The sequence below is a fragment of the Zootoca vivipara genome, chromosome 15, assembly GCF_965207765.1.
Source record: "Zootoca vivipara chromosome 15, rZooViv2.hap1.1, whole genome shotgun sequence".
Lineage (NCBI taxonomy): Eukaryota > Metazoa > Chordata > Lepidosauria > Squamata > Lacertidae > Zootoca > Zootoca vivipara.
In genome coordinates this window covers 8,006,110-8,032,900 of record NC_142598.1, presented here as the reverse complement: position 1 = coordinate 8,032,900, position 26,791 = coordinate 8,006,110, and the positions used below count along the sequence as shown (strand labels likewise).

At 48.0% G+C, this 26,791-nt stretch overlaps 1 protein-coding gene across 2 annotated transcripts; it reads right to left on the bottom strand.

Moving 5' to 3' along the window:
• Positions 1–8,122: 8,122 nt before the first annotated feature.
• Positions 8,123–25,489, bottom strand: MISP3 (MISP family member 3). Of its 2 annotated transcripts, none has more exons than XM_035097104.3 (4): positions 25,437–25,489; positions 21,030–23,565; positions 15,115–15,197; positions 8,123–9,327 (listed from the first exon to the last, which is right to left on the bottom strand). In XM_035097104.3, exons 2-4 carry the CDS (start codon positions 23,545–23,547, stop codon positions 9,232–9,234), a joined length of 2,697 nt encoding a protein of 898 aa, XP_034952995.3. In that variant the 5' UTR covers positions 23,548–23,565; positions 25,437–25,489; the 3' UTR covers positions 8,123–9,231. The 2 variants fall into 2 exon arrangements, with proteins under 2 accessions (XP_034952995.3, XP_034952996.3); XM_035097105.3 differs by having other exon boundaries at positions 15,133–15,197.
• Positions 25,490–26,791: the final 1,302 nt, after the last annotated feature.

Sequence of the window (26,791 nt, the reverse complement as noted above, 5' to 3'; positions counted from 1 at the left end):
GTATTGGAGCCTCAGCTTCAGGATCTGTCCTTCCAGTGAGCACTCAGGGCTGATTTCCTTCAGAATTGATAGGTTTGATCTTCTTGCAGTCCATGGGACTCTCAAGAGTCTCCTCCAGCACCATAATTCAAAAGCATCCATTCTTTGGTGATCAGCCTTCTTTATGGTCCAGCTCTCACATTACCTCACAACAATATGATGTGGTCAGAAGGTGGGCAAAAGTTCTATACCAGCTATGTAACTTTTATAAGAGAAACACAGCACTCTCAGACCAAGAAATACCAACTACACAAGGAAACTTACAAACCCCTTGACTGCTACTCCAACAAAATCTGCAACTTTTCTTTTGCTAACCCAATGACCAATAAGGCAGCCACAAGACCACTAGCCACATTTCAAGGATTTATAATATCCACAGAAGGATGTGGTCCAAGTATAACATTTGCAATCTATACCATTCTACTTAGTCCACCAGTTGGTTCACTTGTCCTTGGGAATGCAATTTTGGCTATGAACTTGACACAGGACTTTGGACAAACAAACAAAAAGCCCTTTAAGTCTGTTTCAGCAAGCAATAGAGAATTAACCCTTAAACTCATATAGAAGCGGACGACAGAGGATGAGATGTTTGGACAGTGTTCTCGAAACTACCAACATGAGTCTGACCAAACTGCAGGAGGCAGTGGAAGACAGGAGTGCCTGGCGTGCTATGGTCCTTGGGGTCACGAAGAGTAGGACACGACTAAACAACAAAACTCCTAGGAATCTGGCCGTGATCTATCCTGGCACCTCACAATGTTGCTGTAGGGGTTGGCTGAATACTGAAGTTAATTTTGCAATCAGTCCAGAAAACTTTTTTTTGTGCCTGCATCCTATTGTGTCTGAGGTACAAAGGTTATGAGGCTCTGCAAATATTTATTGGACTGCTTTCTGTGTAAGAATAAAACAAATAGCTTGGCTTCTAGATTAAAGAAGGATCTGCATTCCACCCTTAATCCTAACTCTATTTACTTGAGAGTAAGCCCCATTAAATTCAACAGGATGTCCTTTTGAGTATAGATAAAGTTAGGATTGTGCTGTTAGTCTGCAATCTTATACCCGCTTACCTGGTGGAAAGTCCTATTGAATCCAAGGAGGCTAACCCTGAGTAGACATGTAAAGGTCCCCTTGGCCCACAGAATTCTGGGAACTGTAGTTCTGAGAAGGGGGTAGTCAAATAAGCTTCTGTATCCTCACTAAAACCACAATTCCCAGGATTATTTGGGTGGGAACCAGCATAGTTAAAATATTTCAAAATATAGCTGGATTTGTTTCAACTGTGTGAAATGTTTTTGGATAGACTTGTGGTATACAGTATTATCATGATAACCAAGAGTGTTTGGGGTTTTTTTTATGCAATGGTCGAACACAGGTTCCTTTCTGGAAACTGTTATGATGATCAGTGATAAAAAATGCTTTGTCATAAAGAGGTGCATAATGACACCTGTCTTTCTTTCTTTCTTTCTTTCTTTCTTTCTTTCTTTCTTTCTTTCTTTCTTTCTTTTCTTTTTTTGCTGTGTTATCTATCACATACAGTCTTTTGGTCCATGCAATTCTGATCAATTAAATGGCAAACTTGGTATTTCACAAAACGCTGGATAGGAACCTGAGCCAATCCTGTGACCCATGGCCATTTAGAGTTTGGGGTGGGGCACCAGTGGAGTTCCAGGTCATCAAAGTGGCATTGCCTGGGGGCTCTTGCAGTAATACCAACCACTTTTGCATGTTACAAGGGATCATTGACAACTTCTGGGATTCTCTAGCTCAGCCTATCGAAGCAGCAAATTGTCTTGAGCCTGGGTTGCCATACATCCTCTTTTCCCAAGACATGTCGTATTTTCCAGGGGTAAAATTTTTGTCCTGGCAGATTTTTTTGAATTTGCCAAAATGTCCTCTTTTTTGTTTTTTGTTTGTTTGGTACCAAGGAAGCACACGTACGTTCAGGAACTGTCGTTCCAGGAGTACTAGAATTGGACAAGAGCTAATTCAGACATGCGTGTTTGGTTATTCCTTTACTTACTTTCAACAGCTATCTCCTTCTTTCCCATAAAAGAAAAAAATAAATCAAGGCAGCAAACAACGTGATAGGAAAATAGAACAATATCAAACAGCATCTTCTCTACTGCACCTCCTCCCCTCCAGCCCCAGGCACCCGCAAATGTGTCGTCTTTTTTGCTCTTCAAAATATGGCAGCCCTATCTTGAGCCAGCCTCAATGATTCCTGGCTTGGGATTGCCACCCCAAGTTTTCTCCTTCCACTTAAGGTTTCTCCTATGAGAGTTAAAGAAGCAGCATTCTTAAGGACTGTGCTGGTGCAGAGGAAGAGGCTGGCTAAGCAACAGCCCTATGGCGTGAAGAGCCTCCAGGGCAGGGTTTCCCAATCTTGGGTCTCCAGCTGTTTTTGGATTACAGTTCCAATGCCGGATTTACATATAAGCGAAACAAGCTATAGTTTAGGGCCCTACTCTCTTGGGCCACCACGCAAAATTAAAGGAAAAACAACAACCTGGATGTACATTTCCAAAATATAAGATAAAAAAAACCTACATACAGCAACAGTGTTTTGTGTTGTGTAGGCTCCTATGATGTAAGTAATGGGCCCCACCTGCTAGCCTGCTCCCTAAAATATCACTGGTTTTGTTATGTGCAAATGGCTTTAGGTCCATAAATTACCATATAGCATATACTCAACACAAAAAACAGCGACAATTTATTGTTGACAAAGGACAGCTGGACATATAAAGGGCCCCATTACTTTCAGTAGCTTAGGGCCTCATCAAACCGGCCCTGTACAGTTCCCATCATCCATGACTACTGGTCCTACTAGCTAGGGATGATGGGCTTTGTAGTGCAACAACAGCTGGAGACCCAAATTTGGGAAACCCTGCTAGAGAACTAATGAATCCAAGAGTTTATCTCCCTCCCCCTTTAAATATCTCTTTGCATGTGGTAACGGTAATGAGGGTGAGCAAGTCAGGAACATAGTTAGCTGTGCCCCACCTAGTCCCATTTCCCTATCCTTCTAGGTTGGGCTGTTTGTTTAGAGGGAGATTAGCCACTGTTTACAATCCCAGGTTTCCAGCTTCTTTTGTCCTACCTATGACATTCTACCTGTTCCATGAATAAAAGAGCCATTGTAAAGTTTTACTGCAGGTAGACACAAAGGCTCGGTAAAGATGGCTGTTGTCATCCTTGAAAAGGTTCGCAGGTGCTGACAGACTCACCTTCGTACAGGACTGGCCTAGGACTGGCCAAATATTTATGGTGTTTCTGTTTTTTATATTTTTATATGCTTACTGTGATTTTATACTTGCAGTACAGCACTTCAATGTTTTCTGCAGGAGTTAGTGGTATACCTGCATACCACACACACATATATTCTTTTTCCTGTCTAAGGTGAAGGATAAGATGTGCCCACCCCCGTTACATCTTATGACCGGACAGGTAGTTGTATTTTCTTTCAATACTGGTGGCGGGGTAGGGGGTCATTTTCCACCATACTTGAGAGCAGCCAACTAGATTAAGGCAGCACCTCGCTGCGACATCTCAACATCATGTTGCCTAATGGGAGAGCTGTACTACTGCACAAGTACAGTCGTACCTTGGATCCCAAACACCTTGTGAGTCGAATGTTTTGGCTCCCGAATGCCGCAGATCTCGAAGTGAAATTCTGGTTTGCAAATGTTCTTTGGAACCCGAACGTCTGACACGGCTTCCACCTTGGTTTCCAAAAGTTTTGGAAGTCGAACGGACTTCCGAAGCTTCCGGAACAGATTCTGTTCGACTTCCGAGGTACCACTGTATTTTGAATTCACCTCTGCCTTCTTAAACCCACATGCTGCTGCTTAGGTTATCTCCTGTACCAGGGGCGGAGGAAGGGGGGTGCGGTGGGTGCGGGCTGCCCCGGGTGTCACCATTGAGGGGGGTGACAAAATGCCGGGTGGGACTCATCACGGGGCCTGCAGTGCACCTGAGCCACGTGTCTCTCCTGGGAGAGATGGCTTGGGTGTGCGCAGGCTCCACGCTACCCAAACGGCCCGCCCGCTGCCTCCCCGCCCCAGCTGTAGGGCGGTTGTGTGGGAGAAGGCAGGCAGGCTCCGGAGGCCCCACAGTGTACCCCGCCCGTATGGGCGTGCCCCTCCAGGCGCCCGAGCAGCTTCCTCTGCTGCTGTCCTGTACCTGCCACCTTTTATTCGTTTGTGCTCATTTATTTGCTCCAGGTGGCGCTGTGGGCTAAACCACTGAGCCTAGGGCTTGCTGATCAGAAGGTCGGCGGTTCGAATCCCTGTGACGGGGTGAGCTCCTGTTGCTTGGTCCCAGCTCCTGCCAACCTAGCAGTTCGAAAGCACGTCAAAATGCAAGTAGATAAATAGGAACCGCTACAGCGGGAAGGTAAACGGCGTTTCCATGTGCTGCTCTGGTTTGCCAGAAGCGGCTTTGTCATGCTGGCCACATGACCTGGAAGCTATACACCGGCTCCCTTGGCCAATAATGCAAGATGAGCGCGCAACCCCAGAGTCGGTCACGACTGGACCTAATGGTCAGGGGTCCCTTTACCTTTAGCTTTTATCCCTGAGAACTATTTGCAGCAGAAAGCCCATGTCCCTATCCTCCTCTTAGGACTCCTCTAGTAGCAGTCAGGAACCGGTGTGTATACACAATGGGACTAAAATTGGAGTTGAGCAGTAAGAAATGTGAATTCATTAAGCCTCTGCTCCATCCCTTTCCCGTCATAATTTTAACTAGGGTTAAGATGAAACCGGTTGCCCTTCAGAGACGCCAGGGCTTAAATCAGAAACCCCTTGGGTTCGAGTTGTGGCCTAGCCAGAGCTCTCACAAACTATGAGGCAAAGTATACATGACATATCATTCCATGGCTCTTTTTCCAACATTTTTTAATGAGCAAAAGAACTGTCTGAAGCTTTGAGGCTGACCAAGAACAGGAGGGGAAGGGTAGAAGAGGTGCTGAAAACGTTCCCCTTGGTCTGGATTTGCACTCAGAATCCTCCCCACTCACACATACTTTTCTCCCTGGAAGAAAATGCTGGTACCCTTATAATTTTACCCCTTGGGGAGAGAGACAGCCTGAGGAGACCGATTCCGAGCAGACCAATGGCAGGAAGGGAAAGAGTTGGTGATACACAAGGTACATCATGTGTGGCCTGACTAACTTTCTTGACTTATCTGTTTGGTACATTGGACATTTTCCTGTTTGTGTGATCTGTGCTTGCCAGATATCATGTGTGCATGGTACTGATGTAGCAGAATACCTGTAGGGATGTGCAAGAGCTTCATAGGCGAGGAGAAAAAACTGTGCATGAGAGAGGGAAGAGAATCATATTTGTGGGACAAGTCTTGTATGAGTTTAATATGTACTGTACAGCGGTTCTTGTCAATGTATGGTAAGGTGATGTGGGAGACCCAGTCTACATATAATCCACAGAGCCCAGAAAATACCGTAAGCTCTGATGGCAAAAGCCAGAGTTAATTTTTTCTCTTTCTTTTGAAGGAGGACCTAAATTTGAATCTATATAAATATAATTAGCATATACAAATGTTATGCAAATTTGGGTTATGGACACCACCATCACCACCCCAAGGCTTTATGTGCCTAGCAATGTCCCTGGTCACCATGCAGAGGTGGTTATTTTGTGTACAGGCAAGCTGCCCACTGGACGAAGCTATTTTTTCCCTTCCCTTCATAAGCATTTAGAAACTGTACACTGTAGTTGGATGGACAACTTTTGTACGCTCTGGACCCATTGCAAATGACAAGGGTCTCAATGCCGGCTTCCACTCTCAGGCCCTAATTAGGACCTAGTGCCTGTTTTGCAGTGAAAAAATCTTCTGTTTGCTGCATTTTTGGATCTAGCAGTGCCCGAGTTATGGTGGGTTTGTGTGCTTCACTATTGTTTTGTTTAAAAGATGCAAGGCCCATGATGTGGCTAAAATTAGAGGGAGACGGGGGTTGGGGCGTGTGGATTTAATACAGGCTCCCCCTACCTCCACCCTCACCCACCCCATAGTTTGAGCATTGGTTTCCACCTTCCAGCTTCGGCTGCCCACATAGGGAATGCAGGCTGGAAATGCCCCCTCCTGGTTTTAGTATCGCTTGCTTTCACCTTTGGCTTGGCACTGACAGAAGTGACCTTCGTTCCGTTCCCTCCAATCCATCAGGGCCTCAGGGACTGTATTCCCCTTTTAAAAATACCGCCTGCCTTCACCACCTAAGCAGAACTTGACAGAGTTGAGATGGGGAGCACCGTGGAAGAACTGCATGGGTCATGGGTATCCTGGGGTGGCACTTTCTGCTAAGCCAGGTCTGAAATGTATAGCTCCTTTTGATGCCTACCAGAATGTGGTTTGACTGGTCAGACCAGGAAAATAGCAGAGGCAACCTGAGCCTTGCACCCCACTCCAGACTAGTGAAACAAGAAGCCTCTTCTGCCTTCCTAAGCTACTCATATCGACGTATTTTTCCTTCTGTTGCCACAAAACAGAAGGCAAAGGAGAATGACATGGTCGAGGCAGCCAGGGACGAAACAGCCAAGCCACCTGGCTCCAGCTCCTCTCCTGTTCTTGTATTTTAATTTATGGTGCATAAAATGCCCACATTAATTTAAGACAGCCAAGCCCGATAGCCCTCCCTGCATTTATATTTTACAGCGCGCTAAATGCCACACAAATGCACTGAAATTCCATTGCTTACAGAAAGGAATCTGGTTGCAAATTGGTCCCTCTAAATTACAGCTAGTTAAGCATCTTAATCACTATGGTGAGATGCGTTGCATTCTAGTCATATTGTGGCAATTATCCATCCATCTATAAATCACCATATGCAACTTGTATGCAAATTTGCATCTTAGTGGGGGATTGATGCATTTTCCTCTGTTGGGTGAAACATAAGCAGGCACACTGTTCTTCTCTCAAGGACAGGAAATAGTTGTCAAATGGCTTGAAGTCCAAAGAGAATTGGAGGAGGCTATTCTTTGAGATTTTGCAATATTCTCCTATCAAAGCAACAAGCAATGTTTGTTTCTGCTGAATGGCTCCAAGGTCCTTCAGATAATTTGTATCTGTGAAGTATCTTTTTAAAAAGGCCATGGCATGGAGACATCTCAACCCCTTTCATTTAGACCCCAAGTAGCCAAGAGGGTTCAAATGCTTTCCCATGGCAGTCAATAGTCTCACCCAAGGCTCAGACTTCCAGACGTCAGAACAGCTGAGCAACAGCCCATCATCGTACTATAACCTGTAGCAGTTCTCATTACGCCACAGCGGCAAGCCCAAGGCTAGGCAGCTGGTTCAATTGCAAGAAGTTAAACACTTTAAAACAAAAACAAAACATGCTTAGCAATGCCTGGTTAACATTTTCGTTAAAAATGGATTAGAAACTGTGGAGGGGGCAACACTTTCCTCCCCCTACTATTTCCCCACTGGAAATAGATCCTTGGGGAGGGAAAGAGCAGCTGAGAGGCATTTGTGGTGGTAAAACAGCTTTGGGGTGAAGGGGTTAACCCCCTCTCCCTGCAGTTGGAATCATGCTGTTTTGGGTTTGATGGGCACACTTTTTAAAAAGCAGGCTTAAGGTAACATGTAGTTTGATCCTAGCACAGGTCTGCCATGGCACTGCAGTAGATGAGTCAGAATTATCAGCAGGGTTATTTAATACCACTCTGTGCCTTTCATTATATGGACAAGCCATTAACAGTATCCACCCCCCACCCCCACCTCCCAGTTATAAATTATCCGCTAGTAACAAGCAAACGTATCTGATAGTAAGGCATGGCTGAATTTTCGGCTTCCCAAAGGCTCTCTGCGCTTTGTTGTTCATAGGTTTTCAGACTTTCTCCTTGTGATACCTTTCTAGCAATTTTCCTGCTCTTCTTTGAGAAATTCCCGCGGTGGCTTTTACTACCCTGCTTGCAACCAGCTTGTCCCCATTGGTGTTTTTTTTTTCTTTTATCAGTGAGGGGAACTGAGGCAGGGCTTCCCCTCAAAGGTGCTAAGGGTCTTTCCCCTCTCCATTTGTTGAAGGTCAATGTTCTCGTAACATTTACAAAAGGCAACAATCTGGAGTCACTCCCGTTTGATTTACTTTTAATTCTTGCTGGCGTAGACAAAATCAAGGAGCTCTTTTCATTGAAAGATTCTTGTTTGATTCTTATTTTGCTGAATGAAAAGGAGTGTCAGTGGCAAAGCATACTACCCCAGGGTAAAAATTTGCCATCTTTCATCTCAGTAGTAGTAGCAGCAGCAGCATCAACTGCCCGTGCGCTGGTTCCTACAATACTTGTTTGTACACAAGTTTGAATACCCAGGGACAAAACCCACATGTGACTTGGTCAAATCTGAGAATGAAAGAAGTCCTGGGGGAGCGGTCGCAAGTCGCCTGAGATAGATGCCCAGAGGCGCAAGTCTGCCCAGATTATTGGCCCTCTGCAACCAGTTAAACATAGGAATGTAGGAATCTTCCTCACCTAGTCAGACCCGTGTTCCATCTAGCTCAGAATTGTCTACACAGACTGCCAGCACCTCCCCAGGGTTTCAGGCAGGAGTCTCTCCCAGCCCTGCCTGGGATTAAACCTAGGACTTTCTCCTTGCAAGGCAGGTGCTCTGCTACTATGGTGCTATGGCCCTTCCCCATAAACAACCGGACCTCAACAGGAAAAGATGCTGCCGGCATGGGACAGCTCCTACACATGCACTTAGGTGTAGCTGCTCCTGTGCATCCCCCTCCATGGATCCACCCGTACACTTCTGTGTGGGGTTGCCCAAAGCAGACCAAATGTAGGGGAAACCTGTGTTTGGAAAGCCCTTGGGTTGAGAAATCAGTGTCCAAGCAGGTGTTACCTACATTAAAAAAAAGAAACTAAAATGAATAGTAATGCTTTGGAGCCCATCCCTTAAATCGTTCTCCTCTTTGTTCCAGGATAAAATTTGGAAGAAGGCAGCTGGTTATAAATGCTATTTCTGCCTTGTGGATCAAACTGGTTGTGCAGACATGCTTTTGGACTTTTTTTTGACAAATCAAAAGGTGGAGTGGAGAGAATACACGGTCGGCTCCAGAGGTGCACTCAACATGCGCACCGTGAGTTATGTTTTGTGCATGGTTGGGGGAGGCACAGGGGAGCCCTTGTGTCTTTTGCACTGGAGAGGCGACCCAATGGCTTTTCTTGCCGAGGCAGCCCCCTAATCTTCACTGTCCTGGTTGCCAACAGCTCCCGACTCCCAGCGCTGGATTAAGGCACTCCTCTGTCGGCGGAGGATTCGAGGGCTTCTCTCCGGCTGTGGGGTTAAATGAGGGGAGAGAGAAAGTGGGGAAAGTGAGCAAGAGTCCCTGGGAAGTGAGGAAACATGCAGGCAGAAGGCTGGGGCAGAGAGCTTTCTCTGCTTAGTGATAAAGGACTTGATGCTCTGGATATGTGCAACTGTTTCTGAACAGGCAAGACAGAATACCCAATTTCTCTGCAAAGAAACACTTATTGCTTCAGTAGGAAAATCGCTTTGCCCCATGCGCTGCTGTTGGGCAGTTCCACGGAGCCCAATTATTACACTCAAGGACGTAGGGAGCAGGGCCCCGCACCTAAAATAATTCTTAATTCACCCACCCCATTCTTCTGCTGAAAATTAAAACTTCTTCCTGCATTTGGTGGTGGTGGTTGTCCCTTTTAAAAAAGAAAGAAAAAGCACTAACAAATCACAATTAGCTAGCTAAATTTTAAGATGGAACAATACGTTGTGGTTTGTGCTAGGACGAATTTGCAAGCATGGATGCTGCAATCCTATGCATGCTTCCTTTGAAGTAAGTAGGGTTTACTCCCTACTACTTGAGTTTAGGATTGCAGCCTGACTGATGTCTAAAACATTTCAGTGCCTGATGCAGGAAATCCAAATGATATCAGGCCTCCTGTTTATTAAAACTGGAGTAAAAGCTGCTGTATTGGTTCCCTCCCCCCCCCAAAAAAATCTGAGAAGCAGGCAAGGTTGCCTAGACAGGATGAATGCACCTCCTTTGGGCTGGATGGGGCTCCTGGAAGCTGCTCCAAGGACCCATTTCTCTCCCCTGCTGGAAATCTTGGCAGATTCTTTCTGCACAGGGCTTTCCTTTCCATTTGGCTTAGTGGCGCGGTGCGCCAAGGCACCTCCCCATCAGGGGCGCTGGGCTGGGGCACCCAGCAGCCCTGCGTGCTGCTCATGTTCGAGGCGGTGAGTGAGGCGCTGCTGCTGAAGCAGCCTAGCTCTGCCGCTGCCCCTCCTCCATCGCACTTGCGTGGGGCGGTCGACTGTATCCTCCGCCATGCGCTGTTCCCGCCACGTCCCCTCGCAACAGCAGGCTTGCGGGGGGGGGGGGGAACAGCAGGAGCAGCGCCCAAAAGGGCTCCTTTCGGTGCGCAGTTCCCACCACATCCCCTGCAACAGCAGGCTTGCTAGCCGCCGTTCCAACAGCACCTATCGGTAGCAAGCCCGCCCAGGCGAGGGGACGTGGCGGGAGCTGTTCCTGCCACCCCCCCTCGCAACAGCAGGCTTGCTAGCCGCCCTTCCAATGGAGCCTAGCAAGCGGGGGGGGGGGCACCGGAGGGATTTTGCTCCACGGCGCTCGTTACCCTTACGACGGCCCTGTTTCTGCGGGCAAAGCAGGTGGAGTGCTGAGCTGGGGATGGGGATGTCACCTGAGAAGTGATTTTCATGCCCCCTCCCCTCCTGTGAGTGTGGAAGGGGTCTCACCGGCACTGTGCAGAAGGCCCCCTCGGGCCTTAAGGTTTCAGAAACAAAACAGCCTGGCTTTTACCATATCAAGAAGCAGGCAAAAGATACAAAGTTTTTCTGCCTCCTGTGCTGCCAGCATTTTGCAGCCATGTGAAATGAGGAACGGCCGGCTCAGCGCTGCTATGCTCAACGGGCTTGCCAACCCTTATTTATCAGCAGCAAAGGAAACAAAATTTTAATGCATTACAATGAACCTATTGAAGTGTGTGCTTGTCTTGTGTGTGTTTTATGAAAGTGAGATAGGCAAAGGAAAGATAACCAATACTCGTTTCCACTGGATATTTGTGTGCGTGTGCCATTAAAGCACAACACAAATCGAGGGGACCTGGCCAATGGAGCACAACCGCCCCCCCCCAAGCTTTTCTCTGCAAGCCTAATTGAAAAAAGGAAGGAGTTGCGCTTTTGCAGTTCCTGGAGGTTCATCCACGCTTCCCTTCGTCTCCTCGCTTTCTGCCAGGGAAATCCATAATCCAGTGGTGAATTGGAACAAATGACAGGATGGGGGGGGGGGGACAGAACAGAGTTATCTGTGACGCAATTGGTCAGTTAGTTTTTTATTTATTTACTTGATTTAGGGGGGCCGCTGCTCCGCCCGCCTATGCACATTACTGACTTAAAACACAGCAAGGTCATTCTTTTTCTCAATTCAGATCGAAGCTGGTTTGTGGGGGGGGGGCGGGACACATCAAAATGCAGTATTTCATAACAAACAGCAGGATAGATATAGCTTGTGGCTAATGTTGTGTGTACACAGATTCTCAAATGAGCGTAAGAGTGCACTTGATGCAGAATAAACAGAAAAGTGTGTACACAGCCATAGCTAACATACGGTATTGTCTAGTTTGGCTCTTAGTTCAATGGAATTTGTTCCCAGTTCCATTTACTCTGCATCCAGGGCTCGAGAAGCAGCATATACACATGTAAGTCACAATCCATACCTGCCCTGTGTCTATCCTGTTGTTTCTTAGGAAACGTTGCATTTTGATGCGCTTTCTGCAAAACCAGCTTCAATCCCAATTGAGAAAAAGAACGACCTAGATACATTTTAAGCCGGTAATGTATTATGCAGCCTGAAGAGTGTGTATAAGATTGCAGTCCGGGTTACAGCAGTCACTAACCACAAGTTACTAGCAGCAAATAATGAACGAATAGGATTCTAGACCTTGCTGTTATGTAAAAATAACGTGTATAGTTTTGTCGACGAGCACCCACTACGCAGACAAGTGTCTCCTTGAAGGAATTTGCTGTTGAAATGTTAACAGCAAAAGAGACAAAAACAAAAAACAAAAGGGTGAGGGGTATCCCACAGTGGTGTGTGTGTGTGTGTGTGAGAGAGAGAGAGAGAGATAATAGCACATGGTTTGCATACTGAAAGTTTAGCTCCTCCACTCCAGGGCTGAGTGAGGCTTTGGTCTAAAACTCTGGAGAGTCACAGCCAGTTAGTCTGTAGGCACTACTGAGCAGTCACAGTGTGACTTCATATAAGAGAGCGTCCTCTGTTCCTAACAGAGAGAGGAGCTAAGGGCAATAAGGAATGGTGAGTGTAGCAGGTGAGACCCTAAAGTAGGATCTTTTAGTTTTATCTGAGGTTATAAATTCCATTCCAATCCTTTTATTCATCAATATTCTCCTGTGTCTTTTAGCCACATGGGTTTCTTGTAAACAAATTATATCTAGATTCTCTTTTAATATTACATGTTCAATTTTATTCCTTTTTGTTTTATTATTTAGTCCATCTACATTCCAGTTTGACATCCTCAAATCAGCCATGTTTAATTTAGTTATTAAAGTCTTGTCTTTTCTTTTTTACACTTTTTCTTTTTCTTTTTATTCCCTTCCTCTTCTTCTGTGCTATTATCTGCTATTTCTTGCTCCTGCCCTCCTACTCCTCCCTCAGGTAATGATTCAACTTCTCCTAGTTCTTTGTTGTATCTCCTCCAGAATTTATCAGCTTCTACTGGGTCTCTAAATCTAAACTTTTCCTCTTTATATGTAAAGGAGATTCCTTCTGGAAACTCCCATCTGTACCTTACGTCATTTTTCTTAGAGCATCAGTTAGCAGGTGAGACCCTAAACTAGGATCTTCTAAACAAGTGTTGTTGTTGTTGTTGTTGTTGTTGGTCGTCGTTGACTTTTAAAGTTAATCACAGGTCTTGTGTTGGCCTTTCAGGAGAAATGCATTGTGTTAATGTATGTGGGATAGAATTCTGTCTGTTGATGGAAACTTGCTAAAATGTATAGGACAAGATATAACGAGTGTTGGAAATGTAAAGAAAAGGAAGGTATCTTCTACCATATGTGGTGGACTTGTAAAGAGGTAAAGGCTTTCTGAGTTAAAGAAAATGTTTTAAAACACTTTTGTTAAAAAACCAGAAGCCTTTTTACTGGGTATAGTAGGTGAAGAGATTAAAAAAAAAAGGACAAAAGACTGTCCATGTATGCAACAACAGCGGCAAGAACCCTTTTAGCCCAAAAATGGAAACAACAAGAAGTACCAACGATAGAAGAGTGGCAGATGAAAATGATGGACTTTGCGGAACTGGCGAAGAAAAATCTGAAACCAGTGTGATCAAGTGTTCCAAAAGGCCTGGAGTAAATTTATACAATACTAGCTGGCCCTGCCACGCGTTGCAGTGGCTAATCCCTGTGACTGCCCCCACCCTGTCCCAACCATGACCTATTCTGTTCCTCCTCCCCCCCCCGGCTCATCCCTGTGAATCTCCCAATTCCCTCTTCTCCCCACCCCCCATCCAGGTGAGTCAGTACCTCCATTCGGCCTAGTCTGTAAAGGCCTAGTCTGTATAGGCCTGTAAAGTCTGTAAAGGCCTGTTTTCAGTTGGTTGCTGTGGAATGTTGTGATGTCACCGATTGTCTGCAGCCAATGGAGACGCTGCTTCTCCGTTCTATTTCCCAGCATGCACTTTTATCTGTTTGGTGTGTTCTGAAAAACGGGTTTTATGTTGCACAGGTGTGACATCTGTTTTAGCAAACTTTATAAGAACCTTCGGACATTCGCTTGGGATGTTGTGTCAAAATTTGAACGCTATCGGTGAAGCGGTTTCGGAGAAAAGTGGATAATAACCCACATGCCCTTTTTATATTCATATATATATAGATTTGAAAGATCATTGTAAGCAACACTAGTAGGGTTATTTGAAGACTTGTAATGAGAAATTTCTTACCTTTCTATAGTCATACCTGGGGTTGAGTACGCTGTGGGTTGCATATTTTCAGGTTGTGTACTCGGCTATTGCCGCTCAGGTTGAGTATTCAGGTTGAGTACTTTTTGGGGTGTGAACGGCACCCTGGAACGGATTGAGTACTCAACCCGAGGTACCACTGTATATTTATTTAAATTGTGAGGTACCTATTTCGTAATGAGTTTTTCCGTCTATAAGACGCCCCCATGTATAAGACGCCCCCTATTTTTGGGGACTCATATTTAAGAAAATGGGGGGGGAGAGATGGCCCTGTGTATAAGACAGCTCCTAATTTTTGCATTACAGTGGTACCTCTACTTACGAATTTAATGCGTTCTGAACACACATTCGTAAGTCGAAAAAAATTGTAAGTCGAATCCCATAGGAATGCATTGGGAGAAAAAAATTGTAAGTAGAAGCAACCCTATCTAAAAATTTGTAAGTAGAAAAAATCCTACCGTATCTAAACCGCATCCAAGATGGCGAATGGAGCTCCATTTGTAAGTAGAAACATTCGTAAGTAGAGTTATTCATAAGTAGAGGTACCACTGTATTTTTTTAGGGGGGGGGACCTAGTCTTATACACGGAAAAATACGGTATATTAGCACTGGAAAATATATAAAATGCTGTGTAAAAAAGGTTAGTTTTGAAAGCCAAGAGGCAGGAGGGAAGGAAGTTGACAGGCTCTAAAGAGGCAAAGAAGTAAAGTGGATAATAACAATGTGATTATATATGTTTAAATGGAAATTTAATTTAATTTTTTTTAAAAAAAATCTATCTGTTGGATGGCTGGGTTTCATTCACAGGTCGGAGAGCAACTGTGGATCCAGGCAGGTCAGCAGTTGTGTGGCCATTGTTGTAATAAGGTCGTCCATTTGAACATGGATTGCATGTTTGCAATCATGATCTGAACTAATATCAGACCAATATCTGCCTGCTAGTACCTTGAGGCATATTTGGTAGTTCCTGCTTACGCTTCAAGTGAGATTTAAGAGTTGTGCATCGCAGGATATTTTTACTCCAACTCCTTCCTTGTAAGATGGCAGCTCTCTACCACAGGTGTCTCGTGTGATAAGGGCAGTGCTCCTCCCCTGTGTTTGTTACCTGATGGAGGCCATTCACCTGAGAGGTCTCCGGAGGGCTCGGAGGGGGCCAGGTGACATCCAGCTTCTTGCAGGAAGGTCTCTCTGAGAAGGAGACAAAGGACAGGTCTCAACGGTGACACAGGGCTAACGGTCAGTAATAAGAGAGCTTCTGGCCAAATGCATTTCCCAAAGTGCAATTCTCTCAACAGGGACTGACCCACCCATACCTATGGTCTTAGGGAAGGGCTTTCCATTTAGGCCCTGAAGATGGGGGACTGGAGAGAGAGAGAACCTTCTTTCCACATCCCTGTCAGGAAAACCACTTCCGCATCACACGGAGGTGGTGTTGTGGGCATGGCCTGACCGGATTCTCGCGATGGGGGCTGAGAGCTCAGCCCCCTTTGCGGGATGGGTGTTCCTGCCTCCGTCATACCCAGCCGACCAATATGGTCGGCCAGGAGGCGGGGCTTGACCTCTTTTTAAATTAGGCCGGAGGCGGGAACACAGCCTCTTTGCCCTGGCATCCAGCGAACGAACGGATAACCCACCCACCCACCCTTTAGACTAGGCAGGTTAGGCCGACGCTGCTATGGACTGTGGTTGGTCGCCTTGGTTGGCTGGGGGGCCTGGTAGGACTTTTCCCACTTGGACTAGCCAAACTGGTTTTTTCGCCTACCTCATAGCAATTCGTCACAACTTGGTTTGGCGGTTAGGCATTGGAAATTTGCATAAATAAAGAAGGGGGGCAGATTGTGTCATCCTCTGCCCGAAATTGGAGATTTAATCCCGTTAAAGGGGTTCTGGGGGCGGTAGCTTTGTCCTGAGCCTGCGGAGGACAGGGCCTTATGGCACCCCCCAACGGTGGCCACAGGAGGTGTCTCAGTAGATATACATCATTGGGCTCCTTTCTGGTGGTTAATTTCTCCCAGACTGTAACACACGGGTTACAGTCGGATATAGCCGGTTAGGTTCCAATGCCTAAGCCAATACCGCTCAACATCCGAAACCAATAAAGTTGTGGCCTTTTCGCCCACTTAAATTTAATTCACTGTGTCTTGCGTCTTATTTCCTGGGGAGGGAGGGACATTGCCACACAAAGCAGTTTCTCCCAGTTTCCGTTTTATAACCTTTGTGTCCCTCTGGTAACATTTCCTTGTCCCTGGTTACACACCTGCTGATGCCAGGGAGGTTTCCCTTTCAGTCTTGCCTCTGTTAAAATTCAACCATCCCTGTGTTTGCTACAGCAGCCTAGGAAAACTATTACCACCCACTGGGTACACATTCCGGTTCTGCTGGGTGCCAGGTTCTCATGGTGCAGCTGGGACTCTAATTTGTTTATTTAATCCATCCATATCATTCTGTTTCCTCCCAAGGAGCTCAAGGCAGAGTGCATACCAACAAACACCACCCCATTTCTCTTTCTCCTGGAGCTCCTCTCTCTGCAACAGCCCCCTGCCCTGCGCAAAGAAAATCTTGGGTGGGGAACCCAGAAGATGCAGGGAGGGGAGAGGGAGCAGCTCTTCTGCTGTGCAAACAGAAGTCCTTTCGCAAATAGAATGACACAGTAGGATACAGTGACTGGCCTAGGGTCACCCCAGCTGAGCAGGGATACGAACTGACTCATAGTCTAATGCTCTGATCATTAAGGTAAAAAGCTAAAACCACCCCTGGGTGGTTAAGTCCAGTCAAAGGCAGCTATGGGGTTGCGGCACTCATCTCTCTTTCAGGCCGAGGGAGCCGGCATTTGTCCACAGACAGCTTTTCAGGTCATGTGCCCAGCATGACTAAGCAGCTTCTGGCGCAACGGGACACTGTGACGGAAACCAGAGCACACGGAAACGCCGTTTACCTTCCCGCCGGAGCGGTACCTATTTATCTACTTGCACTGGCGTGCTTTCGAACTGCTAGGTTGGCAGGAGCTGGGACAGAGCAATGGGAGCTCACCCCGTTGTGCGGATTCGAACCGCCAACCTTCTGATCAGCAAGCCCAAGAGGCTCAGTGGTTTACACCACAGCGCCACCCACATCCCTCATTACAACACATTGGCTCAGGTGCTAAGCTAACAAGGAGGCAAGGAAATGGCTAAAACAAAATTTAAAAATCCTTCCAGTAGCACCTTAGAGACCAACTAAGTTTGAGCTTTCGTGTGCATGCACACTTCTTCAGATAACTTCTGTAGGTCAGCTACAGCTCACCCCACAAGCCTTTAGCCAAGTGTCTCCTAACCCAAAAAGGCAGAAAGGGTCCGACTTATTTGGGGCCTTGGTGCAGAGGCTCCAGATAGTGTACCCTCCATGGCAATAAACATGTCACAGCAAACAACAACAACAACAACAACAACAACAACAATTTATTTATAGCCCGCCCACCTGGCTGGGTTTCCCCAGCCACTCTGGGTGGCTCCCAACAGAACATAAAACAGAATGAAATTTCAAACATTAAAAACTTCCCTAAACAGGGCTGCCTTCAGATGTCTTCTAATTGAGTACTTGACAATGTTTTGTCCTTGAATGGTGCCAGAAAAATCTGCTTCTTCAGGCAGGCTACCTTAGCAGAAGAACTTGCCCTTCCAGGAAGGTTCTTACGGTATATTCAAACACTGGGTGGCCTGGGCATGCAGATATGAAGAATGACACTGGACCACTTTCTCTACCAGCCCTGTCCCACCCCATTGCCCTGCAAATGTTTTGGACTGCAACTCCCTTATGGATGGGCTTGATGAGAGTTGAAGTCCAAAGCATTTGGAGGGTGCCAGGTTGGAGAAAGATGCCCCTTAGGGAGAGAAATGTGTGCAAAGGCAAGTGGGAAATATGGTCCAAAATCCAGGCGCGGAGTTCTGTGACACCTACGTCCCTGCCCGTGATGACAACAGAGCACACGCTCAGTCTCTTTTTCTCTTCATCCAAGAACAGGTTGTGTCAGGCCTTAAGCAGCCTGAGTAGCCTAGTCGGACGTGAGAAACTGGGAGTCCTATGAGACCGAAAGATTCATACACTGTTTTCTGTGTATTTCTGAGGCCCTTCTGTATGTCTCCCCCACCCCAGAGGTTTGGAGGGTGTCAACAAGCGAATGGATGGACCTTTTCTGAGGTGGCTCCCCAATTGTGGAATGCTCTCCCCAGAGAGCCTCGCCTGGCTCCATCATTACACGTTTTTTAGATGCCAGGCAAAACCATTCCTCTTTACTCAAGCCTAAGGCTATTAAAAAATCTATGGCCTGTTAAAATGTGGAGGGGAGGACTGGTCTTATTATTATTTTACTATTAGGCTGCCTGTCAGTCTGCTTTTTACTATATTTTTCTTGTGTTTTTAATCACTGGTGTTTTGCAACGCTTTTCTAATGTTGTACACCGCCCTGAGATCTTTGGATAAAGGGTGGTATATAAACTGAATAAATAAAAGTAAAAGTAAAAGTAAAAAATGGATTCATTTATTTATTACTATCTGATTTGCTCACTTTATGAACTGGAGTACAAAGCAACAAACTCAAGGTTACCCAGTGAGCTGATAGGGATTGATTGGAAAGTTCCAGCACTTCAGCTTGTAAATCACGGCAGAGGTCAGGGCTGTAAGAGCTCCCGGATTCAATGGAAATGCTAAATGTCGTGTTAGATGCCACGTTCCTTTGATTGTTGGGTCCTGCTGCTATGGAGCCAGGATGTGAGTCAGAAGGATAGTGCAGGTGTGATCTGAAAGGGTGGCGGTTTTCATGATCTTAATGATTTTGCAAGCAAGAATGCTGGAATAAGGCATTTTTTTGCCTGAGGTGGAGCTGCAAATGGTGAACCCCCCCCCCCCCCAAGTCAAGGTCTATGTGATATGGTGGAGGACAGGGAGGGGAGTCAAGTTATTTTGGCACCTGAGGCAGAAAACACCACAAGTGCCTCTCCTCCTCCCTAGCAGTAAAACTACAATAACATTAAATAACCATTGCCTGCCTTTTCTTGATACTCAACATTAGTTGCCTGAGTCCGCTGCTTCACTCTGCCTAATGCTGGAGCTGGTCCTTGGAAGTGATATTTATTCCCTACAGCAGAGCTTTCCAAACTTTTCGTGTTGGCGACACATTTTTTAGACATGCATCATTTCGCGACACAGTAATTCAGTTTTACTAGCAAACCGGAGCTTAAACTAACCCCTCTCCAGCCCTGGGAGGAGCGTGGGGCGTGTTCAAACGACACACCTGCACACTGCAGCCGACACACTAACGTGTCGCAACATAGTTTGGAAAGCTCTGTCCTACAAAACAGGACTTTTGTGGGAGTTCTGTGGCAAGACATGTTACTAGAAAACCAAAAACACCAGCTTTAAAAAGCAAACAGCAAGTTTCTAGACCATATGCTTCACTCTAGAAATATTACTGTTTCAAGCAACAGCTTCTGTTGTTTACTCAAGCCCTGCATTTGTATGCACACAGCCTTCTTAGTTCACCTTTTGGCACCAGGCAGGAAAAAGAAAACCCACATTGCTTGTGAAAACCGATGCCACACAATAAAGGAGCCAGTCTTTTAAGATCCCATACCATAGCATTCTTCTACAGAGCTACTCCTAAAACCACCGATCGTAAGAAGAACTCTGGTGGACTTCACCAAAGGTCCACCTAATCCAGGCATGTCAAACTTGTGGCCCTCCAGATGTTTTGGCCTACAACTCCCATGATCCCTAGCTAGCAGGACTAGTGGTTGGGGAAGATGGGAATTGTAGTCCAGAACATCTGGAGGGCCGCAAGTTTGACATGCCTGACGAACCGCCTGGTTCTGACAGCGGCCAGCAAAGGTGCTTTTCTGAAGCCCACAAGCCGGGCATGAAAAGGCAGCCACCCTGCTGCTTGTCCCAGCAGCATGGTGCAGTGGTTAGAGCCTTTCAGCTCACTTGGCATCCTTGTGCCAGTCGCCGTCTCTCAGACTCAGCTGCTTGTAAGGATAACACAGAATGGGGAGAACTCTGCCTCGGGCTCCTTGGCAGAACAATGAGATGCATATGCAGTAAATATGTAACTGAATACAAGAGGACTCCCTTGGTCCCTTTTATGTACTTACTGTACCAATACCATTATATATTTATTCATACACTGCCTTTTCCCTTGACAGGGACTCAGGATAGCCAAGTAGGAATTCTACGTTAAGATTTGACTCTGAATACAATGCCAAATCTGAATGTAAGAATCCCACTTAGTATGTAAAAGTAACCAAGAGGCTTCCTCTAGCCCAGCGTTCTGTTTCCAACAATGACCAGTAAGATGCCTCTGGGAAGTCCAGCAAGGAGGCCATTACAGCAGCAGCCCTTCCCTGTGGTCTGAAACCTTGCAACTGGTGTTCTGCAGTGCGCTGCCTCTGAAACTGGAGGCTCCATGTGTTTGCCTGTTTCATTTTAAGGCCAACTAATCCAATGGCTAGGGACCCAGGTGGCGCTGTGGGCTAAACCACTGAGCCTAGGGCTTGCTGATCAGAAGGTCGGCGGTTCAAATCCCTGCGACGGGGTGAGCTCCCGTTGCTCGGTCCCAGCTCCTGCCAACCTAGCAGTTCGAAAGCAGGTCAAAATGCAAGTAGATAAATAGGAACCGCTACAGCGGGAAGGTAAACGGCGTTTCCGTGTGCTGCTCTGGTTTGCCAGAAGCGGCTTTGTCATGCTGGCCACATGACCTGGAAGCTATACGCCGGCTCCCTCGGCCAATAATGCGAGATGAGCGCGCAAGCCCAGAGTCGGTCACGACTGGACCTAATGGTCAGGGGTCCCTTTACCTTTAATCCAATGGCTACGAATATATCTTATGGGAAACAAAGCCCATGCGTTAATTACGTGTTGTGCGAAGGAGCGCTTCCTTTTCCAAGTCCTGAACCAACGGCCCTTCAGCCCCAGCGGATGACCCCCCCCCCCATTCTCCCCATTCTCCCTCTTCCCCCCACACTTGCTCATCACACCTTGCTCCCTTACCTGGCTGGCTGGGGATCTCCTCATCCTGAGCTGAGGCCTCTGCTGCCTGGCAGGGCAACGCTGAGCCATACAGGTTGTGCCTTTGCCTCTGCAGCTCCCGCTCTCGTTCCTGAGCTTCTTGGACCTCCTGCTCCAGCAGAGACTGGGGGCTTTTGGCACGCAAGCAGAAGAAGGGGTTGGCCGATGCAGGGGTTCTCTCGGGCAGCGGCCGTTGGGCTCGCAGCAGAGCGCCAGAGTCCACGATGACCATGTTGGCGGTGCTGTTGGCCTCCGCAAAGGAGAGCCCCCTCGCTCCTCTGGGGCTGCTGCACAGCATCTTCCTGGGGGCTGGAGGTTCCGGGCTGGGATGCTGTTCGAAAATCATCAACTTCTCCTGCATCTCTTGCGGGGTGCCGCGGTCATAGGCCCCCCTGACCTTCCCCAGCTGAACCAGGTCCTCTTCCCGTTGACATTCCCGCTGGATCTCCCTCTGCATTTGAACGCCGGCCCACTGACGCTCCTTCTCCTTGGGCAGCATGGGGGGCCCCAGGTTCTGGTTCAGGATGGGCCTGATGCGCACCTCCACATACTCCTGGGTGCCCCAGGGGCTAGCCAGGCCCCTTTGCCGCCGCAGGTGCTCTTCCCGTTCCTGGTGGAGACGGATCTCTCGCTCGATCGGGGTCTCGGGGGCAGGGGGCAGGGCCTCCGTATGCTCCGTGGCATTTCCCGTCCAGTCCATGCCGCCAGGCCCAGAGGGCCTGCTGGGTGTGGGTGTGGCACAGACTGGGTCTGCCGGGCTAACCAGGTCTTCGGTGCTGGCAGGGTCCCTGGCACCCAGGAGCGATTGGTCTCCAGGTTTCAGGCTGGAAGTGGCGTGCTCCGAAACAGCAACTGGGCATGCGGTGCCGGCCAAATCTTGAGAGCCCGCTCTGTCCCTGGCCCCAAGTGGGTCTTCAGTGCTAGCTAGCACCATGGTACCAGCTTGGTCTTGGGGACCAGCTGGATTCCTTGTGCCAGTTGGGCTTTCCGAGCCAGGTGATTCTCCGGCTGGATCTTTGGCACCAGCTAGGTCCTTTGCACTCTCTGGTACGCAGGTGGCTTCCCCAGGCCCAGCGCGGCTGGGTGCCTCCTCCTCTCCCTTCTCAGATTCCAGCGCAGCCTTGGCTCCAGCCTCTCCTTGGGCTTGGCTGTCGTTGCCGGCTCCGCTCGATTCCTCAGCAGCCAGTCCTTCCCTCTCTTGCCTGCCACAGCCAGGAGCCAGGCCCCAGTGGGCAGGTCCAGAGGAGTCACCGGTTGCCCCAGGAGACTGCTTCGGCGCTGCCTGGAGGGGAGTGTCGCCATCTGTGCCTGCTGCCCTCTGCTGGCAATAGGTGCCAGCATCTGGCTGAGCGTCTACCAATGCCAGCGAAAGTCCAGCTGGTTCAGCGTCTTGGGCATCTTGCTTCTCCGTTGTTTGGGAGTGATCCACCGAGCCCTCCCCAAATAACTGCCAATTCAGGTTACCCAGATATTCCTCTGCAGCTTGGAACTGATCACCCAGCTCCCTGGGCGTGCTTTCCTCCTTGCCAGCCTCTACAGTTTCCGAGCAGCCTGGTTTTATGTCTCGATCGACGCTGGCAGTGTCAAACGTCTCCTGGTGCTCAGCACAGAGAGCGGAGCTGGGGTGGTGGTTGGGAAAGACCAAACAGTCTCCCTCCCATGACTGCTTTGGGGAATTGGTCCCCGGAAGCGAGATACTGGGAGTCTGGGAGGATGCAGCGCAATCAACTTGGCTGTCTCCCCTGCAGCAGACAAGTTCAGGTTCCTCTAGAGGTTCTGAAGCAGGATCCTGGCTGTGACTACCCACAATGCCACTCTCCTCCCATACGTCCAGTTGATTTGAGGTGCTGGCGAATTTCTGTTGCTCCGAAGAAACACCTGAGGTCTCCACACAATAAAGAAGAGGAGTTCCTTTTTCTTCTTGGCCATGTCCCAACTGTTTCAAGGAGTCAGTGGGCCCAGCTCCATTCTTCTCAAGGCAGTGATTCAGACTGGCCTCCTCCTCTTGCGCCAGCCGTTCCAAGGTCCCAGTAGGACACGGGGCACCCGGCATCTTGTCACAACACACAGATTGGCTGCCCTGTCCCCCTTGGGCCAACAGGCTTGCGGCATCCTCAGAATTCAGTTGCGGGGAGGGACTTGCGGTCTTGTCCTGTTTAGCGGAATAGCCGTCATCCTGCCCTTGGCCTGGTGACTTTGAGGCCTCTGCCATTTCAGTCCCCTCTGGAGGCTTGACTGGAGATGGCGGCCCCCTCTCAACATGTTTGCCCTCCTGTCCTGAGGTGGACGGTTCCTGCAGCGCATTGTCCTTGGCAAGGGAACCAGCAGCAACATCGAGCGAGGGGGCCAAGGAGTCGTCGGGTGGGGTGGCTATGGGAACATTCCCAGCCATAGTCCCACTTTCCACCATGTCCCCGAATACATCCACCCCGGAGTTCTCCTGGTCTCTGAGGCACAACCCAGCAGCTGGGGGAGGCAGTGGGAGAGTTTCGGTGCTCATCCAGGGCAGTGTGTGGCTCTTTTTTGTGTAAAAAACAAAACAAAACAGAAACCTTGAACAAAAGCATTCATCTCTTTTGTGCCGTTTCCCACTACACCCATGGCCTGATCTCAAGGAACAATGAGGTGATGGCTCCCCCTCCTGGCAATGGAGTCAAAGGGTGCCAAGGGGCACTGGAGTTGGGTTTCTGTGCAGCTTCCTTACCTCTTCCTCCTCCTCCTCCTCCTCCTCCTCCTCCTCCTCCTCCTCCTCCTCCTCCTCCTCCTCCTCCTCCTCCCCTGCTGAGCTAACCCATGGGTAGGCTACCTAAGGCCCGGGGGCCAGATCTGGCTCAATCGCCTTCTCAATCCGGCCCGCAGCCGGTCCGGGAATCAGCATGTTTTTACATGAGTAGAATGTGTCCTTTTATTTAAAATGCATTATTTGGGTGGCATAGGAATCCGTTCATTATTATTTTTCAAAATAAAGTCCGCCCCCCCCCCACAAGGTCTGAGGGACAGTGGACCGACCCCCTGCTGAAAAAGTTTGCTGACCCCTGTGCTAACCCCTGAGCCAGTGGAGAAGGCGACTAGGGTGCTGCCCAATTAAGGCAAACTGGGTGGGCAGGAGTGTAGGGCCAAAGATTTCCTGCAGTCTTCTATGCTCCTTCCCTCACATGCCATGTTTTTAGGCACAAGTCCAGGATTTCCAGATCCATGTCCAAGCGGGGAAACCCACGTCCGACCACTGAATTTGAGCAAATGGCAGCCGGGTCCCCCAAGGATTGCCATTTGCTCTGATTCAGGGGTAAAATGCAAAGGTTTCCCAGTGAAAATGCCAGGATGAAATAAACCTGCTCGGACACGAATCTGAAAATCCTGGCTGGAGGGGGAAAAAAGCCCTCCTGCTTTTTATAGAGGTGAGTGCTTCTGGTAGCAGGGAATTCGATTCCTTCTCCATCAACAGGTGGCAGGAATAAGTACCTCTTCCAATAGACAAAAATTGGGAGCCCAGTACACAAAAAGTGCAGAGGCAGCTGAAATACAGCTATGAAGGATATTAACATGCAGCTTCTGTGCTGGTCAAGAACCGTAATAAATCAATCAATCAAAACATGCAGCTTCCAGAGATCTTCCCCAACCCTTCCCCTGCTGTTTTGGGATGGATATTATATGAACAAGCAGGATCACTCTCTGAAATGCTTTGTACAACAATCTGCCTTGGGGGGGGGAGTGCATTCATGAAAAGCAAAGCGGGAGCTATATTCCAAGAACATTAAAGGGCATGGGATTTATTTATCCCACCCCTGTGAAGGAACAAATTATCTCAGTCCAACAATGACCAGGGCAGTTTGGATCTTGTCCAAGGGCCGTGTCTCCCGATTCAAAGATGTTTATTCGGCTTTACGCCCATCATAAAACACAACACAACAAAACAAATCAAATAAAACAGCGGACTCGTACAAGCCACAAATAATATAACACAATTCACAGCTCACAAGGACAAATATTAACAATTCAAAATGAAAAGTTTAAGATTATAATTAAAATTTTAGGCACTACGCTAAAATCAATATCTGATGTCATTATAGAAAATTCTCCCCTGGCTCAGAGAGGAGAGCCAGGCTGGGGCAGCCTTGGGGTCATGTTGGCCTCGCAAATGACTGGCTGCAGAGCACTGAGACAGAGAGCTCAATCTTGGGACATTGCAGCCCTTGCTGCTCCAGAGTCTGACCATATGAGCCCCTAATAATCAGTCCCCACCCGCATCTCTTTCCACTCTCTTCTCATGACCCAGTGGATTAACTCATGGTTTACTGCCTGCCTAAGGATTGCCCTTTCCATTGACCTCTTCCAACCTGCAGAGTGATGCCTGCACCCTGTATCTCAGAGGCATAGGGATTCTCTTACCTGCCAACTGACACACACGCTCTCCAGATTCTGCCTGGCCGGAGTCCTGGACCCCTGGCAGTCTGTCCCAGCAGGAGGTGCTCTCCCTGGGCTTTATGCTCAGCCACTGAGCCAATTACACGCCCCAAGCTAATCTGCTGGGAGGACACAGCCCTGCCGCGGCACAATTGCAAAAAGAGTTGCCAAGAAAATGCACAGCCCTGGGGCCACTCCTCCCCAAAATATGCACGGTAAAAGCACAGGCCGTTGTGCAATGGCATTGAATGTGCAAGGGACATTCTTAGGAACAGAGAGATTCATGGAGGGATCTCAGCCTATTGGTGGCTAGTTACAGGTAGGTAGCCGTGTTGGTCTGAGTCGAAGCAAAATAAAAAAATTCCTTCAGTAGCACCTTAAAGACCAACTAAGTTTTTATTTTGGTATGAGCACACGAAAGCTCATACCAAAATAAAAACTTAGTTGGTCTTTAAGGTGCTACTGAAGGAATTTTTTTATTGGTGGCTATTAGCAAGGAAAGCTGAACACACCTTCACACACTGTGGCAGGATATCGTTTTTTTTCTTTCCAGATGCTGTATTGACAGGGAAGGTTCATGCCCTGCTTTTGGATTTTCGGAAGGCATCCATATGGCTCCTGTTGGCACTTGCATGCCGAGCCAGGACCTTAACCTGATTCACTTAAGCAGCCCCTGTTTTTTTCCTGTTCTTCCCTGCAATGGAATTCCTGCCCAGCTCTCTGTACTGTTGCATTCTGCATAAGTTATGGACCAGAGGAGAATCAAGCTTTCTTAACCATCAGAATTTCTGACCCGCTTCCTGTAGAGACTCCAGGGAAGTGGTGGTGGTGGTGGTGGGACATGGGAACTCCCTCGGGCAGGGTCTTCCTTTCACCAGGCTAGGAAACAACCCCCCCCCCCGGCCTCTGCTACAACATTATTGCCCCATACATTAATGGCAGGTGCAGGATTCCTGCTCCCTGCACAGAACATTCCTTGCATTATTTTTTGTGTGGAAAAGAAGCATGCAAATAAACCAGGATCAGGAACAGTAGGCCTTTTTTCATACTTGTAAACCACATTTATCAACAAGCACTTCCAGACCTTGGTGGGCCTATCAAAGGTTTCTGGTTGGCCACTGTGCGAAAACAGAATGCTGGACTAAGGTAAGGTAAAAAAGGTAAAGGACCCCTGGATGGTCAAGTCCAGTCAAAGGCAACTATGGGGTTGCGGCGCTCATCTCGCTTTCAGGTCGAGGGAGCCGGCGTTTGTCCACAGACAGCTTTCTGGGTCATGTGACCAGCATGACTAAACAGCTTCTGGTGCAACAGGACACCATGATGAGTGCCAGAGCGCACGG